The sequence below is a fragment of the Fukomys damarensis genome, unplaced genomic scaffold (genome assembly GCF_012274545.1).
Source record: "Fukomys damarensis isolate Sample0158 unplaced genomic scaffold, DMR_v1.0_HiC HiC_scaffold_18, whole genome shotgun sequence".
NCBI lineage: Eukaryota > Metazoa > Chordata > Mammalia > Rodentia > Bathyergidae > Fukomys > Fukomys damarensis.
Window position 1 is genome coordinate 47,028,628 of NW_022900930.1, and position 20,129 is coordinate 47,048,756.

Below are 20,129 nucleotides of genomic sequence, written 5' to 3' on the forward strand. Positions count from 1 at the left end.
GGGTTCTACATCAATTTCAGACAAGCAGGAATCAAAAATATGCAACAAAGTCAGCGGTGCCACCGCCTGCTTTGCAAGTGCAAGGACCCAAATTTGAACCTGAGTACCAAAAAAAAAAAAACCTGCAACAAAACAAAAAGCTGCATCAGTACTGAACATGTATGGAATTTTTCTTGTTATTTTTCCCTAAACAATTCCTATTTACACAGCATTTACATCATGCTAGCTACCCTAAGTCAGCTGAAGATGAGTTACAGCATACTGAAAGATGTACATGGGTTATATGCTACTTCTACACCACTTTCTACAAGGGACTTGGGCATCTATTGATTTGGTTATATGCACAGGGTACTGACCACTGCCCTGGGGATGCTGAGGAACTAGGCAAATGCATACTTCTCTGTGAGCCAATCAGAGCTGTCAGTTTGTCACATGACTTTGAAACATAACGGTGGGTCCCGAGGACAGAAGGCTGGTCTCCATAGGCCCAGGGCCCATGGAGCAAGCCATATGGGCAGAGCATCACAGGGGAGGAGTGGGAGATGAACAAAAGGCCATGCTCCTCTGCCTTCTCTCTCCAACATGGCCAAGGAAATGCAACATTCTTTATTAGCTGCAGGTGAGCGAGTCCATGTCCCCGGCGCGCTCATGCATTATTTCTTTGTGCTTGTGTTTGTAGCAGCTAGTTGTCCACCCTCTTGCCTTGTCCTTGTGCCTTGTGCTTCTTTGCTTCTCCTGAATAGGTCCCCGAGGGTCTGTGTGCCAGCTCTCCTACGCTCACCAGCCCTATGGAGTATCCATCTCCCGTTAACTCGCTGCACACCCCGCCTCTCCACCGGCACAATGTCTTCAAGCGCCACAGCATGCGGGTAAGAGGGCTCTGCATGCTGGGTCCCAGCCCTGACTGAGGAGGCTGATGGAGGGTGGTGGCCTCAGGAGATACCTCCATGCTGTTATGTGCCAGTCAGGCCGCTAGGGGGCTCTGTGACACCATACATCTTTGCAAACACATCAGAGTCTGGGCAGCTGGACCAGACCTTCCCTGACCCTTGGCAGTGTGGAGAACAATGTAAAACTGTCCCTTTCTTGAGCCTCAGGGGTAGGGTGGTCCACAGGTGGTGTGGAGGCTCACAGGCAGAGCACAGCCAAGCCTGGCGGTGCTTGTGCATGCAAGATCGTGGAGCTCCAACCCCTCTCTGCCTTCCTTCCTGACTGCTTTGGTTGCTAAATTTCTCCTCACTCAGAGGAAAGCTTTCCAGTGGCTGCTGCTCCTGCTGCTTTTGTAAAGGGCGCTGCTGGATGGGCAGGAGCTTAGGGGCCAGTGTGGTCACAGCCCCCTGAACGGGCTAGAGAGGGGGCCAAGCCGCCTCCTCGGAAGCCTCTTCGTCGTCAGTGAGACCCTGTGTGCCTCGTGGACTGACTGCTGCTTGTCAGGTCGAATGTGAAAGACTCCCCTTATTACAAGCCGATGCCCACTTGCCACTGGCCGCCTCCTTTCGCTGCAGTGACCTCTTGTGGACAGTTGCCACGAACGTTCCATATATTGTTTTGTAAATCGAGTTACAAAACAAACCGGCACCCTTATTGTTTTAGCTTTAACTCTGTGCAAATGCATGGCATTTCAGGCTTAACATAAGTGACTCAAAATTGTTTTGGGGGAAAAATGCATGTTTATCATGACAGATTTAGAAAGTATAGACAAGTATGTTGATATGCTTCTGTGCTTTTATTCTTAATTTAGTAAGATTTTTTAAATGAGCGTGATAACTTAGAATTCCAGGCAGCAAGATCTGTTGTGAAATAAATTTTCCCCAGCCTTCCTCCTTTTTCTCTCGTATGTTAATTTAACCAACTTCTATCTTTGCATATACTCAACAATACTAAAACTGCCATTGAAGCGTACTATAATTTAGGCAGTGTTCAGCTCCTCCATGTTCCTGCCCTTGACTCTTTATTCATAATTAATTAAGTCTTGGTGAGCCTTACTTTAAAATGTGCTCCTTTGGAGAGAAGCTGTTTTGCCCATTTGAAGGGCAGATTTGGCTTTGTCCAAGCCCTGCTTCACAGTGAGGACTTTTCTCCATTCCACAAAGACAGACTGTACAGTAGGAAAAAAGACCCTTTGAGTCAGAGGTTTAGAAATAATTGCCATAACGAAAATCCACCCAAAAGAACATAATGAGCATTTCTTTAAATAAACAGAAAGGATGAAAAGTATAAACTCCGTTTTATAACATAGATCAGAAACACTGTGAAAGTCTCTTCCACTTGGGAAGCTGAAGAGCTACAATAGCATCCATGCAAAGCATTTGAAAGCACTTAACAAACATTCAGAGGTGGAAAATTTTTTTTTCTCCTGTCTGGTTGTATAGGTTGGCTCCTCTGGGAGTCTGTGGGGTGCCGCAGAGTCATGCTGGCCGCAGTCTGTCTTTCAAAGAGTTTGCCATTCAATAATAAATGCAAAAAACAGCGTGCAGGCCCGCGGGGCGCTGTCCTGGGTGCTGAAGTGTTGAGAGCGTTTTGCCTTCGCAGAGCTTCCGTTCTGCGGGAAGGAACAGGCCCAGCGCACACCTACCGCGGACCTCCGCCAGAAGGTGATGGGGGCCACTGAGTAGGATTTCAGAGAGCAGGGACTCTCCTGCCAGCTGCTTTTTCTCCCAGCTGGACCTTGAAGGACGGGGGAAGTTTAGACAGGATGAAAGGGGGATGCAGGGGGTGGAAGAGGTAGAGGCACATCAGTCTTGAGAGCCAAGGTTGGGTGATGAAAATGCATGGGGCAGGCGGGGGACCTATTTGGCTAGAACTAGGAAGGGTTCACATGAAGGTGGAGATGTGGCTGGCAGCATGGGCTGGAATCAGGGTAGGGAAGGTGTCACAGCACGTGAGTGTCATCTTAAAAGCCATGTACCCGATTTCTTCTAAGAAATATAAATGCCCAAGGCCTGAGTGCCAAACCAGCCTAGAGAGAGTCACGGTTTTAGAAGTTCTCATTTTCCTATTAGTTTTATCATGAAATTGGAAAGCAGTAGAATAAATCTTCCAGTAAGTGTTTGTTAAAGTATTTGGCAAGATCAGGCCTTGGGCACAAAATGTGTGGAAGTGGTAGAAATCTGTGAGCTCTTATAAGACTAAATAGTAACTCATCCTCCCTGTATTTGCTCTAATTTTCCTCAGTTTATGCATTTTTATTACACCTGGAAATTCCTAACTCCGTATGTCGAGTTCCAGACACTTACATCCTGTTTGTCACTATTTGTCAACAGCCTGGGGCAGCCATGCTGTTGTTTTCAGGCATTGACATTTAACCAGGGGGATTTTTATAGCCCTAACATTTCCTCATTTTGGAGTGACAGTGTCTTAGCTGACGTTGTGTTGCTATAGCATGATACCTGAAGCTGGATACTTCACGCCGAAAAGGAGTCGACTTAGCTCACAGTTTTGGAGTTCAAAGGGCATGGCCCTGGCTTCTGCTGAGCTGTGGGAAGGACTGCAGGGTGGTGGAAGGGCTTGTGGGGAGGTCACCTGGCAAGACAGGAAGCAAGATTCCAGGGAGGAAGCAGGCTCATCCTCACTCTAGCAACCCTCCCTCAGGAACTGGTGCACTCCTACCAGACCTGGCGCATTGCTATGAGCTTCATTCACCCAGCATGAGGGTGGGCCTGCCAACACCTAGGTACCTATCCCTAGGGTCCACTCCTTACAGTTTCCTCCACCTCAGCCCTGCCATGCTGGGGAAGCCAGCTCCCTGCACACACCATCTCCAAGCCTTAGCAGTCAGTCTCTGAAATAAATCTTACATGTGTTCAATAACCCCATGACTACAAAATACCCATGCATTCAGAAATTTGTTTTATTCTTTTAAAGGTTTAGCTCAGTGGCTCTGACTGAGATGATTTGGCTTCTAAGGGGACTTTTGGCAACCTTTAGAGGGGGAGATGCTATGGCCATGTAGTGTTGTGGAAGTCAGAATTGCTGGTGAGCATCCTACAGTGTATAGGACGTCTCTCTGAAGGAACAGAATGTCTGGTCCCCAGACCCTGGTTGAACCCTTGTTTACTTAGCCCCGGGAATGTTGCATATTATACATTTTTCTCCTGGTGCTCAGGGTGAAACCCAGGGCTTCATGCATGCTAGACAAGTGCTCAACCACTGAGCTACATCCCCAGCCCATCGTGTATGTTAAGCCCTATGCCTGCCACATAGTAGTTGCTTAAGAAGTAGTTGCTGAATAGATTAATGAACAAAGACTATTTCCGCAAGGAATCTAACTTGTAAGGGAAAGTATATTCAGAAATTGAAGTTGGTAATCGAAGCCAAACGAGACCTGGGAAAAACATCCCAATGTAACTGTCTTTAAAGCATATTGTAATATTTTAATATATTCTATATTTAATGGAAAAACTCTTCTAAGAGGCCTGGCAGGGAGAAGGCTCTCAAAACCATAGGCAATTTTTAATGTTTCTTCAAATGCCTTTTATATAAACTGGCCACTTCAAAGGAAAGGATCTGTCCTAGCCTGCATTCTGTCGCTGTAACACCATAGGTGAGGCTGGTTAATTTACAACACACAGAACTATATCCAGCTACAGAGGTGGGGAAGTGCAAGATCCAGGGCCGCATCTGCTGAGGCCTTCTGGCTGTGTCACAGCACTGCAGAAGGCATCGTATGGGTGAGGGAGGGGCACACTCATGCTTTGGTCAGGAGCCCGTCACTCATTCATGAAGGCAGGGCCCTCCTGCTCTAAGGCCCTCAAAGGCCCATCTCTCCACGCTGTCACACAGGGGGTTCAATTTCCAACAAGGCCCCACTTAAGTCACAGTGGCAACTCCAGGACGTGCTGGCTTTTGTGTCATAGCAGGATCTTTTCACTGGCAGAGGCCATCCTTGGCTTTACAGAATCAGGACAATGCAGGTAATATTCTTCCGCCCTCAGTCCTAGAGGTCTAGGGGACCCAGTGCAGCGGGGATGGGGAGAGGCAAAATAGTCTGGAGGGACTGAGCAGGTGAACAGGCACACGAGCCCTGGGAAGATCGAGGGAAATAGGCCAGCATCCCCATCTGGGTAGCAGCTGAAACAGTGAATGAGCCCTGCACCCCATGGGTGAGTAAAAACAAGGGTTAGAGTTAGAAAACTCAGGGAGAGGAAGCCATTTCCTTCTATCCATGGATCTCTTATTTAAATTTCATTCTTCATCCTATCTCAGCACACATATTAGTTCTAAGCACTGGTGAAATAACCCAAGCTGTTAACAAGGAGTGAATTGTAATGGCAAGGCGCAACCAGTAGGTGCCGCTGTTGCTCGGCTGGGCCCTGTGGTGGGCACTGCCGCCCTCCAAGCTTCCAGACCCGCCTCTGCGGTGTTTGGGTGGACCCACGCTCCCGGATGTCTGGCTTTGCGTTTCTCAGCCCAGGGGATGACAGCCACCATCACAGAAGCCGCTGAAAAAATAGCAGTAGGGTAGTCATGGGATATAGTGCACTTTGAACAGCGTGATCAGAGTTTGGCAGCCCATGGATCTACGCCCGTGTGTGAGGCTGACGCTGGCGACAGCTGTCTCTGTACAGTCCCTGTGTGTGACTGTGGGTCTAAGAGCAAACCAGCAGGGCCAAGGCCTTGGTTACCCACCCCCACCCCCGCCGCCACTTCACCCCTCCTCTGAGTGTGAGGACGGGGTTCACTGGCCTCTCTCATCTCCCCCTGTCCTCAGGAGGAGGACTTCATCCGTCCCAGCAGCCGAGAAGAGGCCCAGCAGCTGTGGGAGGCTGAGAAGGTCAAGATGCGGCAGCTGCTGGACAGGCAGCAGAAGCAGATGGTGGAGGACTACCAGTGGCTGCGGCAGGAGGAGAAGTCGCTGGTGAGCTATGCTCGTGGGAGTGTCCCTGTCGTGGTCCCTGGCATCTCCCATGCTGCTTCGGGCCAATGTGGGCCGTGTGTCCTCGGGACGTCAGCTCCAAACCCTAAGCCCTTTCTTTGGTCTCCTCCGCAGGACCCCATGGTGTACATGAACGACAAGTCCCCTGTGGTAAGTCCCTGGGAGAGGCCCGGGGGACTCACTTAGGGCCGTGGGTTTGGAAGTAGGAAGTGGGTGGTTCCCCGGGCCACAGAAGTGACCTTCCCTGTTCCTCTTTCCTTGCAGACCCCAGAGAAGGAGGCCAGCTACAGTGAGTGTTTCTGCCCTCCCTTGGGGTTCTGCTTGGCGTCTGTGGGGAGCCCCGGCCTTGCTGGCTGCCTGTGCGGTTTTAGGAACCATCCACCTCATTTCAGTCTGGAACCGCGGGTGGGCTGGCTCCCTCCCTGTCTGGAGTCCCTCTTCTCTCTCAGTGGCTCACGTCCTCCAGCCTCTTCTCCGTCCCTCTCCCACCCATGTGTGGGGAGGAGTCCGTGACACTCTCCTTCCTGTCTCCCACCGGCCTTCTGTCAGAGGTGCCCGGTGGCAGGTTCAGCAGCTCCACCTGCTTCTCCCAAGTCACCCTCGTCCTCCGAGACAAAGCCACAGGGTGGGCCCAGAAGCCCGCACTGAAGGCAGGGAGGAAAGAGGGCTGAGGCTAGCGGTGACGGGGACTGTGATAATGACCATGGCCACAGACAGCCAAGGTCATGCACAGACGGTAACTCATTTCATGTCACAGCAACTCTATGGGCCAGGTACAATTTATCTCCATTTTATAAAGGACAGAATTGGGCACAGTGTGGCTATATAACTTGTCCGGTGACACAGGTACTAATTAGCCCAGTTTGGATTTGAGTCCAGGTGGCCAGTCTCTAAGGTTCCTTCTTATCAAGACCCAGGAAGTCTAAGGAAGCTGCCCTGGGTGGCAGAGCTCTTTGGTGGCAGAGAACAGAGCAAGCCAGGTGCTCCACTGCCCACCCCTTGCCCACTCCCCCAGCCTCTCCACCGGCTGCTGTGTCTTCGCTCAGTTCTGCTATGATTATGAACCATTAGAGGAACCTCATCCATCTGCCTGTGAGCCGTGGCTACACTGGGTGAGGGCTCCGCTCACCCCTCCTGCCTGCAGAGGAGGGGGGCTCTTTCTCACGGATGGCAGAGGCCAGAGTGTGGCTGTTCCTCAGGCCTGTGTCCCTCAGGGCGAAAGCAGTGAGGCTGGGACACCCTGCAATCAGTCACCTCTGCTGTCCCTGTGGTTTCTTTCTGTCCAGTGGGCAGTGGCGCTTGTGACCCCAAGGAAGCCCAGGGAGACCCGGGTGTTCATTTCCCTGCTGCCTTCCTGGGATTCGGGTCTAATGTGCCAGGGCCTCCTGGTGGAGGAGAGGAGTTGCTTGCTTATGGGCAGGAATGAGGGGAGGGCCGGGTGCTGAGACCCCCACTCACTCCCTGTGCCCCAACCCCGTTGCAGCGGAGTTCACCGGGCCCCCGCAGAAGCCCCCGCGGCTGTGCACACAGGTACGTGTTGGCTCCGCAGAGCTGATCAGGCACTGGGGTGGGGGTTGGCCTTCCAAGACTGGGCTTTGCCAACTTTGAAGGCCCTTAGCAGTAACTCAGTCTGGCATCCTCATTGTACACACTGTAATTAGAGTACACGGTGAATGTTTAAATTTAAATGTACCTCAGTAAAAGACACATTGCCAGGAGTCCCTCAGAATCTTCCCCATCACTTTGGACGCTCCTGTCCCAGCCTTCTTACTGCTTGCTGAAGCTGTTCTGAGCGTCCTCGTTCACGAGTGTCTTGGGTTGTGCTTCTGGAGCCACCTCAGTGTCCTGAATCACTTCCAAACATTGGCCTTTCACGGTCATTTTGACGTGGGAAGGAGCCAGAAGTCACAGGGTGCCAGATCCAGTGAGTCGGGTAGGTGAGGGCCCACTCTGGTGGTTTTATTTGGCAGAAATTGCCACGAACACTTGGTTAATAAAGAGTGCTCAACAACTATGTTGAATGCTGAAGTTAAAAAGAAGTTATTACAGTAAGAAACACATCGCCATGAATTCTCCCTGAAAATACTCAAAATACCCACCTGGCTTTGAACACACTTAGCCCATCATTATTGGCAGTTTATCTCTTACTGGAATAAGTTTTTATAAATTTTCATTAGTCCATATTTGCAGTGCATAATGATTATTACATCCATTGTGGAGAGTTGCTGCATGTGTGTTACACAGCTTAATTCTTGTAATAAGTTTTTAAAATTTAAACATTCACTGTGTTTTTTGACCAGCCCATATATAAATGAGGCCCAGAGGAGGGAAGTACTATGTTGCAGGCACCAGAACTACTTGCAAAAGCAGTGAAGATCCAGGTTCCTGCTCTCTGGCCTGGAGGAAAACACACTGCTACAGCCCTGGGACAGGAGCTGGGGTCCTCTTCCTCACGCCCCAACCCAGCAGTGCCTTCTGTCCCACAGTCCATCCAGCCTACAGCCAACCTGGACCGGACCGACGACCAGGTGTACTCAGATGTCATGGAGCTGGTACGGGCCGTGCTGGACCTCAAGAACAGACTGGGCAAGCTGCCCCCCGAGGACTATGTGGTGGTGGTGAAGGTGAGACCGAGGACAGGGGCGCCTCTGGGAGACTGCGGTGATCCCCAGCCCTGGGCAGAGGGCGCTGGGCCTCCCCATTGGCCGGTCCGGCAGGCCCCAGTGGTCCAAGGTGACTAAAGGGAAGTTAGGCCCAGGCAGCCTCTGAGGGGCCCTATGTCCCAGCAGCAGGAGACTTTCTTGAAGAGGAAGAGGTAAGCTGAGCGTGGTGGTGCATGCCTCGAATCCCAGTACTCTGGGGAGGCTGAAGCTGGAGAATCCCAAATTCCAGCTCAGCCTGGAGAATTGAGGGACTTCACATCACACACACACACACACACACACACACACACACACACACACACACACACACACACACACACACACACACACACACACACACACACAAGTTTTAAAGGGCTGGGGATGTAGCTCAGTGCAAAAGTCCAGGATTAATGCAAGAGGTAAATGCTTCTTTGTCCCTTCCTCTACCCAGAATGTGGGGCTGACCCTTCGGAAGCTCATCGGGAGTGTGGATGACCTCTTGCCCTCCCTGCCGTCGTCTTCAAGGACAGAGGTGAGTGTCCTGGCCCCAGACGGTGCGTACCTGTCACCTCTCCCTGCACCTTCAGCTGCCTCTCCCACAGCACTCCCAGGACAGCCTCTCTCTGCCTGCTGAGTCCCCAGAAGGCGGCTGTGGGCCCTGGCCAGCACCCAGGGCAGAATTCCTGTTCAGGGCTTGGATAATCAAGGCGAATTCTTACTTGTGAGGACGTGCAGGGCCCAGGGCACCTTCCACCTCCCTCCTGCTGGCCTGTATCTGTGCTAATAAGGTGAATGTGTCATTGCAGCAGCAAATGGTCATGAGTCCCCGTGAGGCTCTCGGTGCTCCGTGAGCTGGACCAAGGTGACATCAGAGTAGCGGTCTCCAAAAATGTCCACGTCCTGGTCACTAGGGTCTGCGCTCCTGTTACCTTGCACAGCAGTTGGGACTTCCTAGTGTGGTCAAGTTAAGGCTCTCCAGACAAGGAGATGATGCTGGAGTGGGGTAGAGGAGGTGAGAGGCCAGCGTCAGAGGGACCGGAGGACAGAAGCAGAGGCTGGAGCGATGCTGCTGCTGGGAGGGGCCGTGGGTCCCAGAAAGGCACAAGCAGTGCTCTGAGCAAGGAGCATGGCCCTGCGGACACCTTGACTTTGTGATCTCATCACAGCCATAGGGAACAGGCCCCGTGCTGCTGCACACTCGCAGTTTTCCATCTGGAAGTCAGGTGTCGACGTCCCCGGACAGGGCCCTCGATCCACCGCCTTCCAGCGTCAGCCACGTGGCACATCCAGTCACTGTCCCACTGTCTCTGGCTGCTCCGGGCAGCACAGGGCAAGCGTGTCTGGGGCCCTCTGGGTGGCAGCAACAACCCACAGAGGGCTCAGCTGGGCAGGTACCACCGCCTGGGGACTGGGACGGCCCTTATACCTGGCCAGCTTCCAGGGGGATTTCCGGTTTCAGATCTAACGGGAAGCTCTGCACCCTCGGAATGGCCCTTCGCTCACTCACTCTCACCCACTCGCTCACTCGCTCACTCGTTTCCTTTGACAGATGCTCTTGCCCTCTGTGTGCTTAGGGTGTGATATACACTGGGGACGTGCTGGTGAAAGCGGTGTCGTCTCTGATCTCTTGGTTTGCAAGTAGACGGCTAACACTTGGGTCGGTGCATCTGACCGCTGACCCGCTCATCTCTAGAACATCGGCCAACGTCAGGACGCTGCCACGAAGGGCGGCCTTCTGTCCGGCTAGGTCAGGACGGGCTGGCTGGGCTCTGGGATGCCTGCCGTGTCTGCTGGATCCTGAGTGGAGCCTGCGTTCAGTCCTCCCTGGGGAACTTGGCTGCCTTAGTCAACACCCTTCCTCGCCCTCTGTGGGCTCTGTGTCTGCAGATTGAGGGGACCCAGAAGTTGCTCAACAAGGACCTGGCAGAGCTCATCAACAAGATGCGGCTGGCGCAACAGAACGCAGTGACCTCTCTGAGCGAGGAGTGCAAGCGGCAGATGCTCACGGCCTCCCACACCCTGGCCGTGGACGCCAAGAACCTGCTGGACGCCGTGGACCAGGCCAAGGTTCTGGCCAATCTGGCCCACCCGCCGGCAGAGTGACAGAGCATGGGGTACCCGCCTGCAGCTCCGCCCCCACCTGTCCTGCACCTCCCTGCCTGCCTTTGGTCATGTGGTCTTCTTGGGGAGGACAGAGGGGAGTCCTCCCCCTCGCTCTGCACGACCCCTCCCCGCCTCGCCCCAACTGTGCTGCTCAGGCTGCAGCTGGACGGAGGGACTCCAGGTGTGCACATGGGAGTGGTGATGCATCCACTGCCGCCCGCCGCTCCCTCCCACCCCAACCCCGGGCGCTGGGTGCGCACCTCGCTGGGGTCACAGCGATACCCCTCGCCCCGAGATGGCTTCATGCATGGACAGGTGGGCCCATTTGGGAGCCAGACAATCCCTTCTTCCTCTTCAGCACTCAAGGGTCCCCGGGTACAGAGGGGCCAGGGAGGGGCTTTGTTTGGGGTCAGGAGGCTGGTGAATGAGGAACGGGCCTGGCTTTCTTGTACAGTGTACATTGGAGTTTATTTAATGTGAGTTGGGTCTGGACTGACAGCTGTGGGGGTGGGTCTGAGACACAGTCCAGGAACAAGCTAATTAGGGACCAGGGCAGAGATGCTGTTTTTTATCAAAGCAGGTGTCAGGGGAAGAAGCAGAGAGACAGAAGCCATAACAGGACTCTGGACCACAATCTGCTTTCTTTCTGCCCTCTTTTCTCTTCCTGCCTTTACTTTCCCTCACCCCTTCCCCTTCTAACTCCTTTGCACTCTCCTTTTCTCACCTGCTCCTTTTCTTTCTCGAGTGTTTGTGCAGAACATTCTTGTACCTTCTTTCTATCTGACTTGTGGTTGAATTAAAATTGTTCCATTTGCTTTGTGGTTTGTTGGTGTTGTTTGTTGGATCTGCTGACCTTGAACCGTAATCCTGGAAGAAATCAACGGCGTTCATCTTGGGTGCAGATCAAAAGACCATTGACTGGGCCTGGGCCAAGGAAGATGTACGGTGACATGGGGGGATTGTGTGTGCTCCTGCCCTTTGCCCCTCTATGGACAGTAGGGTCACCTGACCCAAGGGTGGCTTTTGAGAATGGGCCCAGGGCAGTCCCCTCTGTGTGACACTCCTTTCCTGGCTCTGGAATGCCCTGGGTGATACTGATGACACTGAATCATGACCAGCAAGGAGGAGCCACATCACCGACTGACCAGCAGACTCAGCTTTATTTAATGCCTTTACTCACATGCAAGGTGGGCAGGAACAACGTGGTGAGCATCCCTGGACCAGGAGATCACACCCAGAGGCTTGGGCCAAGCAGAGAGATGGCAGGGACAGGGGCTGGCTTCCCAGGGGAGAAGAGGAGCCCAGCCCAGAGTGGCAGAACTGCAGAGGGGCCGGGCCAGAGTCTCAGGTAGACAGTTTCCCCTGGACTTGCCAGAGACAGGCATGCGGGGGTCCAGCAGGGGATCCCAAGATGGCAGGGAAACAGAAAGCTCCCACTACTGTGCTTCCTGCCTGGGCTCTCACACTGTCTGAGAACCCACTGCCCACCTCTGGTAGCTACTGAGGTCAGGGTTCCCACGCCCCCAGCACGTGGAAGCAAGAAGCACAGACCGAGGGCCCCTGGAACCCAGAGGGTAGACTGGGAGGAAACCTTCCTGAGGCCTCAGCCTGCTGCCCTCTTCTCGGAGCACATGTCCAGAGGGCTGACCCCACAGTCTGGGTCTCTGCCAGGTGCTGGAGAAGCAGGCAAAGGAAGGCATCAGCCCTGCCCTGGAGGAGTTCGGACAGAGAGCTTGAAGTAAAGCAGACCGTCAGGGACTAGGCCCCAGGGAGAGACAGAGAGACTGCCCAATGAGTGGGGAGGCTGCTTTGTGTTTTGTGGTTCTGGGGACTGAGCCCAGGGAACACTGACTACATCCCCGCTCTTTTTCAGTTTTATTTAGTTTGGCACATGCTGTCACATAAGTTGCCCAGGCTGGGCTCAGACTTTTGATTGCCTCTCCATTTGTCCGCAGCATGGTTCAGAGCAAGGGTGCCCCTCAGGCAGTGGCTCGGCTCCACCTGATGGGGCCACTTTGCAGCAGAAACAGGGAGGAATAACGCGGAGGGAAGAGGGCTCAGAGGTGCTCCAGGTGGGGCAAGGCCCGCTACCTGCAGGCAGCCATCTGCCCCTCTCCCTTCCTCCCCAACACACGGGGCTCCTCTCCACACCCACAGTGCGGTTTCTCATCTCCACCCCAGGCTCCCTCTCGCCCCTGTCCTGGGGCTGCACTGACTCTCAGGGTCCCACCCTCCAGCCCCCTTCGTGACTCTGTCACTTAGGGTCCACACTGCTCTCGGAGCAGCTTCTCCCTCACATGGTCACCACAGCAACCCAAGCTCCTACCGAGCAAGCACCTTCACCCCTTCCAGCTCCGCAGCCTCCAGAGCAGGGCTCTGCAGCCAGCGGATCACAGCACAAGGTGCAGGGATGTCAGGAAGAGCTGCACGGGGAAGGCTGCCGTGTAGGGACTCCGCGAAGAACCAGTGGCGGCACAGCCCCAGGCAGGTGGCCTTGACCCCAAAGGGTACCCTGGGGGCAGCTGCAGTCAGAGGTGGCAGAAGATGGTCAGCAGGGAGGCCTTAGAGCCAACACGAAGGACGTGAAGTCAGATCATCCCAGCCAGGAATGGAGGAAGAAAGAGCCCCACGGTTCCCAGGAAGCAGACGATGATGAACAGCCAGAGGAATATCCTGTCGATGACCATGGCGACATACTTCCAGTCCTCCTTCACCTGCAGACACAAAGGGGCTTCCGGTGATGGAGGCCCGGGGGTGGGTGGCATCAGACCAGGTAGGGAAGGACCACAGGGTCCAGGCAATGGACCCGGAGGCCTGGGAAGCCAAGGTCAGCGCAGGTACAGAGGGGGCCGGGCTAGCTCAGGCCCTGCAACCCTCCAGAGGGCCCATCCTATCCTCTCTACACCCTGTCGGGCTCTGGGTAAAGGAAGCTACAGGGACACAGGGACACACTAGCACCACCTAAGGGCCTGGCCTCCCGGGACAGTGGTTTCCAAGCTGCACTCCACAGTTAGGTGGTGCAGACTTCGCTGCCTGCCTCACCTGCCACAACCTCCTTCAGGAGATTCGGAGGAGGAGGCAGATACGGTCCTGTGACCCAGGGCGGGCTGGGTCAGGGCAGGGGGCTTTGTGGAGCTTGGGCTCACGGGCAGCTCAGGGGGCCTGGACTCCTACCCGCTGCCAGTCATCACTCATCCATGTTCTAAACTACTCCACAAGGCCACGCATCAAAGACCGGATGCCCTCCTGCCTTCCAGCCCTTGCTGAGGTGGGGCTCTGGGGCTGAACACTGCTCACACCCTGCGGGGGCAGCCAGGGGGGGGAATCCTCCCCCACACAGCCCGAATCCTTAGGGTTGTGGCGAAACAGTGGAGTTCACGAAATTCCCAGTCCCGGATAGGGGGTCGGCAACCCTCCCACACCAAGGAGGAGGGCAAGGATGCCTGGGCTGACACACTTGGTCCCTTCCGGTTTACCTTGGCACCTCCCCACTCCGCCCCATCTCTGCCCCAGGCAGTGGTGAGAAAAGGCTGTTGCTTTTCACTCATCCCACTTAGCCTGGGGTGGGAGCTGTTCTTTTGTGTGCATGTACACACAGTACTGGGGATTGAACTGGGGACCTTCGCTCTGAGCTATATCCAAGGCCCTTTTTATTTTGATCTGGGGTCTTGCTAAGTCCTTCCGGTGGAAACTGAACTCGCAGTCATCCTGCCTCAGCCTCCCAGAGTGCAGGGATCACAGGTTTGAGGCAGAGAGTGTATTTTGGACCTCTTGGTATTCGGCCACCTGCTAATAAGTGTCCCACGAGCTGCCAGCTAGGTTCTCTCACGATGGATTCCAGACTCCAGAGGATCAGCCCTGCAGGGAGGGGACTGGGTTGGCCCCGACTGACCCCCTGAGATAAGGCGATCCCGGCCAAGCCGGCAGAGCCGCCCCGGGAGGGGCCCTCGCCCAGCCCACACGTACCGAGGAGTCTGCGTCCTCCGACTGCAGGTGCTCAGCGATGTAGTGCACACCTTCCAGGGCCTTCTGCACGTGAGGGGACAGCGAGACCTCCGCCCTGGGCCCCCAGGCCCCTGGGTGCAGGTGGCTGCGGCCATAGAAGGCACCTGCGGGGGACGCTGTGCGGCCTGCACACACCCATCCCTCCTGCTGCTGCTGCTCCCGCTGCTCCTGCTCCTGCTCCTGCTCCTCCTCCTCCTCCTCCTCCTGAGCATCCACTACGGTCTCCAGCCAGTGATAAGAGGGGCTGAGCTTCAGCCCCGGGGGCTCCTGGAGCTCCGAGGGAGGCCCGAGGGGCCGGTTCATGAGCAGCCACCGGGGCACGCGGCCCAGCAGGACCAGGCGCACCCAGCGGGGCATGGTGTGTGTGTGCGACGAGCGGTGGTGCACGTTGAGCACGAAGACCGTGATGACGATGGACAGCGTGACGAAGATCATGGTGAAGAGCAGGTACTCGCCGATGAGCGGGATGACCAGCGAGGTGGACGGGATGATCTCGGTGATGAGCAGCAGGAAGACGGTGAGCGACAGCAGCACCGAGATGCACAGCGTGATCTTCTCGCCGCAGTCGGAGGGCAGGTAGAAGACCAGCACGGTGAGGCAGGAGATGAGCAGGCACGGGACGATGAGGTTGATGGTGTAGAAGAGCGGCAGGCGCCGGATGACGAAGGCGTAGGTGACGTCGGGGTAGATCTCGGCGCAGCAGTCGTACTTCTTGCTGTTGTAGGTGCCCGCGGCGTTGACGATGGTCCACTCGCCGCTCTCCCAGTAGTCCTTCAGGTCCACCGTGCGCTCCATCTGCTCCAGGTCGATCTTGGCCTTGTCATAGGTCCAGGAGCCGAACTTCATCTTGCAGTTCTGCTGGTCGAAGGGGAAGAAGGTGACGTCGATGCTGCAGGAGCTCTTGTAGATGGCCGGGGGCACCCAGTGCACCGCGCCGCTGGAGAAGAGGTGGGCCTTGGTCATGTGGGTCACCGCGAACTCGCCGTCTGCACTGGGGAGAGGAGACAGCTGGGTGTCTGCGCGACCGCCAGGCCAGAGAGCCGAGCAGGGCAGCCCCCAAACACAGCCAAGCTGCCTTCCGCACAAGGGCGCGGCTCTTTCCCAGCAGACACATATCTGAGTGTCTTTCCTGCATCATGGTTTTCACTGCAAAAGTAGGTGGTTTGATGACTGGTGGAACGCACTGAGCTTTTAAAATAAGCACTATTAACATTTTATGGTTTGTGTATCACATGTAGGAAAAACATGGCGGATTTAACTTTTAAAATTGTCACAGTGAAAGACATACAGCCACTAGTTCCCCTCAACATCCTGTCCTTGAGTTCAGGCACACTTATCTCATTATTCTTGCTGCTTTCAGAAGCAGTTCCAGGAAAGCTATTTCATGAGTATCTTTAGTTGCACTGTCACAGCCCCGATGGCCTGCGTTGATTCAAAATATTTACCTTTCGTGGACATTTTGACTTTGGGGAAGAGCCGGAATGGGCACATTCAGTGAATAGAATGGATGAGGACATCCTGGAATGTTTTTATGAACCTGCCTTTCATTCACTGCACTGGTGACCACACCTGTGAAATCATTCAGAAAGAGGACTTCCAGAACTGCTTCTGAAAGTGGCAAAACAATGGGATAAATGTGTGCGAAGTGAGAGAATATTCCGAGGGAGATTCGTGTCAATGTGTCTTTTACTGAGATAACTTTTAAAGAAAACTTTAAACATCCACTACATTTTGATCACACCTCATGTTTGGCTGTCAGGTAGATCATTTTCATAACAGTTTTACATATCTGAAATCATGAGCTATTTGTAGTTTTGTTGCCTGTTTTTATTTGTTTCATATTTTATAGTGATTATTATTAATTAGAATACACAGAAGTAAAGAGACACTTTTATCCTTGAGTAGTTTCAGGGTAGAGATATGGCAGGCTGGAGATATGAGTTTTGAAAGAGAACAACAAATACATCAGTCAAAAGTTTAAATTGAGCTGGGCGAGATGGTGCACATCTATAATCCCAGCTCTCTCAGAGATTGAGGCAGGAAGATCACAAGTACAAGCCCAGCCAGGGAAACTTAGGGGCTTTGGGAGATTCTGTCTCAAAATAAAAAGGGGCTAGGTATGTCGCTCAGCTTGAAGACCCTGGATTCAATCCCTAGTACCGAAAAATTGTTTTAAAGCTTGATTTTTTTAAGGCATTTTGCTCATTTCATATAATCACCACGAGATGGCGACAGGCTCTCATTTTGGAGAAGGAATAATTTCATTGACTACTGGAGCTAGTGGAGGGGACGCTAAATGTGCGAGAGTTTGGACTGGACTTCTATCCTTTGGAAGACTTTCTTGTGACAATTCAGTAACCTAGGGTGCCACTTACACTTTCCGATGACAGTGCTATCCTTCACAGTGCCAGCTGTGGGCATCTGTAGAGAGCAAGCACTGGGTTTCGGAAAGAAATACTCAGAACAGGCCAGTCTGTCCCGCTAGCAGTACACAGTTCTGATACACAGTAGCTTCTCAATAAACGTTGTTGGGGTATAGGAGTAAAAGAGCAAAGTGAACAAAATAAAAGAAATAAAGGAATAAGCAAGCATGTAAAAGGGATGCAGGGACCCCTCCCAAGTCCTCTGCCTGGGGTCCCGCTTCCTACTTGTTGTAGAGGACAATGTCAGGGATCCAGATCATCTCAGAAGGGACCCGGAGGGAGGTGATGTTGCCGAAATCGGCTGGGTTCCAGCGCAGCTTGTAGTCATTCCACTCCTGTGGGGCCGGGGGTCTCATTACCACACTGCCCGTGTGGGGCCGGGGCCTCCACAGAGCAGAGGCCCGAGGTCCCTGGACAGGGCTCCGGGCTGGGTGTCCAGCACCGACGTCTGCGACCCAAACTCCTCGGTGTGGCCGGGCTTTAGTAGCCGGTGTCCTGGCCCCCTGGTTCTCAGTCCACCCTGCCCCGAGGGACGACCCCAGTGGGCATGTCCTGCCTCTGCAGTGAAGTCATTTCCAGGGCGCCACACTTTACAGTGATTTCGGCAGCCTGTGTCTAGGAAGAGCCTCCCACGAAAGCCGGGCAGGGACTGCTGGGCAGGCACAAGTGTTTCCCATTTCACAGATGAGGGCATGGAGGAGCAGAGAGGTCCACAGGTGGGAAAGGGAACTCACCTGTGACCTCCAGACTGCTCCATAGGTGTCCTCTCCAGGGCCCTACAGCGAGGGGTGCTCTGGGCTCTACCCCCACTTCCACCAAACTGGTCCAAGTGAGTCCGCCCTCCCGCCAATTTGGTTCTTATTCTGTCTCCAGTCCATCTGTCAAGTTTTCAGGTTGAACCATTACTTGGAGGGCACCTACAAGGATCCCGGCCTGTGGTAGTAGATTATATCACCCCCATTTCACAGGTGTGGAAAACAAGGCTCCCAGAAGCTATGCAGCTAACCCAGCATCCAGGACTGTCAGAGGAGGCCATGGACAGCCCGGCTCTCCCCGCAGTGCCCTTTTCCTTGCCATCCCATGCCGACCCCGTGACCAGGCCGGTCAATGGGGGCGCCCTGGGCCTTCTCCCCCAACACTGCACAGCTGCGTAGCTTTCCAAGCCCTTTCCTTGCTCCAGCCCCCTGCTGGCACATCTGACAGGGGAGCTTGGGGTGAATGGGGTCAGGAGGGACCTGCCCAGCCTCCCAATTTAATTTAGATCTGAGTCCCCACACAGCCCAGCACCACCCAGGGCCAGAAAGGCAGGCAAACGAGGCACACATTCCAGTCCTGCGGTTTTCTGTGTATTTGCCTCTGTCACAGGGATGCCCAGTGCCAATGGGCAGGTAGAGGGGGCTGTGGACAGGGCCAGCCTCTTCCTCACGTTCTCCCACCGCCTTGGTGCCCTGGGAGTAGAGTGACAGAGTGTGAGGGGCAGAGAAAGGCTATAAAAAAGGCTGTCCCTGAGTTGTCCTGGGCATAGCACATCAAAGAGGGCCACTCATTACTTGGCTTCTCTTCCACTAGGAGGCGGGATCTATACTCCTCCCTGAGATCCAGCTGAATCCTGTGGATCAATGGAATATAGCAGGATCTGGTCTAGGCCAGGGTTCAGATTAACAACTTCTGCTTCCTGTTTCCTGGGACCATCAGTCTGGGAGAACTGAGGCACCAGGTGAGAATCCAATTCCCCTGCCGGAAAGACCCCAGAGAATGACCCTGAGAGTGCCTGACAGGGAGAAGCCTAGCCTGGCCCAGCCTTCCAGAACCTTCTAGAGCCTTCTGAGCTGTCCCGCACGCAGACCCCTGCCAAGGTACATACATGTGAGGGAAGCCATCTGAGACTCTCCACAGCAGACTCAGCCACCAGCCAGATGCCAAGTACCCTCACTATGATCACACAAAGCGGAAGCCCTCTGAACCCCTGGTCATAAAACGCTGCAGCATGGTAAGCTGCTCATCGCTCTAAGCCACTGAACTCTGGGATCTTTGTCAGGCAGCACAGACACAGAACACGGTGTTCTCTAGGTCTCACAGAAGGGCACATCCAGGACTACTCTTTTGATCCCGGCTGTACTCTGCCTCCATCGCCTTCAAATGGGCAGAATGAGCCCTCTCACGGGGTATTGGTACCAGTGCCGTGAGCTCAGGACACCCTAAGCAGCCGCTGTTCGGGAACTGTGAATTCTCTACCAGTCTTCTCCTTGGCCCCCGACTGGCAGAGTGTCCTGCATGGGCTGCAGTCAGTGGGCACCTGTCCTCCCCTTCGAGACAGCCCTCACCTGCTTTAGCCAGACATTGGTGGTCATCATCTGGTTCTTCTCATCCTGGCCAGGAGCAGAGAGAGAGAAAGAGCAATCAGGATGACAAACCAACCAGGAGGACAGTGGCCACCAGGGAAGACCAGCTCTTTCAGGCCACCAGCGTCCTCCCAGGGGCTCCTGGGCAAGGAGAGGGGCAGGAGCACAGGGAGGACCGAGGGACCCTGCGGTGACTGAGGTGGGCGGGGGCGATGGCGCTGGGAAGGGGCACGGCCCGGAGGTAGGACAGTCGCACCACGTCGATGAGCTGGGCGATGGACAGCCCGAAGCGCACGATCACCACGTCTGAGGTGTTGGGCACCGGCCGGGCCCAGCGGTTGTAGCCCACGAAGAGGTGCTTGAAGAGGCGATCCTCGGCCTGGGTGTGAGGGCCACCCCGCGCGAGCGCTGAGAGATGAGGAGAGGACAGGCGGCAGGTGGAGGAAGCCGGCGTGAGGTTTCCGGGCACCCTCCCCTCGGGGCGCCGAGCCTCTGCTCAGCTGACAAATGTGGATGAGTCGGCCCTAGCCCTGTCCCCGTGGGCGATGATGCCCCCAGGTGCCTGCTATGGGCACTCACTAGACATCAGCGCCTCGGTGAGACTGGACAGGAAGCCCGGACCGATCTGCAGTGGGGCGGGGAGGCTCGGACTTAGAGACGCGGTTCTGCTGGAACAGCCCCATCCGGCACAGGGAGGGCGGGGGGGCGGCCGGTCGCGGGGGGGGGCGGGAAGGGG

The 20,129-nt window shown here is 54.7% G+C and overlaps 2 protein-coding genes across 13 annotated transcripts in view; one reads left to right on the forward strand and one right to left on the reverse strand.

Moving 5' to 3' along the window:
* Nucleotides 1–11,406, forward strand: part of Ptk2b (protein tyrosine kinase 2 beta) — a 129,031-nt gene extending 117,625 nt beyond the window's left edge. For both annotated transcript variants that reach the window (XM_010623523.3, XM_010623532.3), the window contains 7 exons: nucleotides 5,711–5,857; nucleotides 5,990–6,025; nucleotides 6,140–6,164; nucleotides 7,359–7,405; nucleotides 8,362–8,499; nucleotides 8,972–9,052; nucleotides 10,408–11,406. In XM_010623523.3, the coding sequence (XP_010621825.1) occupies nucleotides 5,711–5,857; nucleotides 5,990–6,025; nucleotides 6,140–6,164; nucleotides 7,359–7,405; nucleotides 8,362–8,499; nucleotides 8,972–9,052; nucleotides 10,408–10,623 (690 nt within the window). In that variant the 3' untranslated portion in view covers nucleotides 10,624–11,406. The remainder of the gene's footprint in view (nucleotides 1–5,710; nucleotides 5,858–5,989; nucleotides 6,026–6,139; nucleotides 6,165–7,358; nucleotides 7,406–8,361; nucleotides 8,500–8,971; nucleotides 9,053–10,407) is intronic.
* Nucleotides 11,407–11,791: 385 nt separating this feature from the next.
* The window catches only part of Chrna2 (cholinergic receptor nicotinic alpha 2 subunit), a 13,852-nt gene continuing 5,514 nt past the window's right edge, over nucleotides 11,792–20,129 (reverse strand). For 2 of the 11 annotated variants that reach the window (XM_033765497.1, XM_010623487.2), the window contains 5 exons: nucleotides 19,650–19,801; nucleotides 19,376–19,420; nucleotides 17,277–17,386; nucleotides 14,590–15,619; nucleotides 11,792–13,337 (listed from right to left, as the gene is read on the reverse strand). In XM_033765497.1, the coding sequence (XP_033621388.1) occupies nucleotides 13,212–13,337; nucleotides 14,590–15,619; nucleotides 17,277–17,386; nucleotides 19,376–19,420; nucleotides 19,650–19,801 (1,463 nt within the window). In that variant the 3' untranslated portion in view covers nucleotides 11,792–13,211. Of the gene's footprint in view, nucleotides 13,338–14,271; nucleotides 14,482–14,589; nucleotides 15,620–17,276; nucleotides 17,387–17,785; nucleotides 17,930–18,601; nucleotides 18,828–18,915; nucleotides 18,949–19,375; nucleotides 19,421–19,649; nucleotides 19,802–19,972; nucleotides 20,088–20,129 lie in introns of those variants that run through there. The other 9 variants (XR_780144.2, XM_010623496.2, XM_033765498.1 and 6 more) reach the window with 9 other exon arrangements.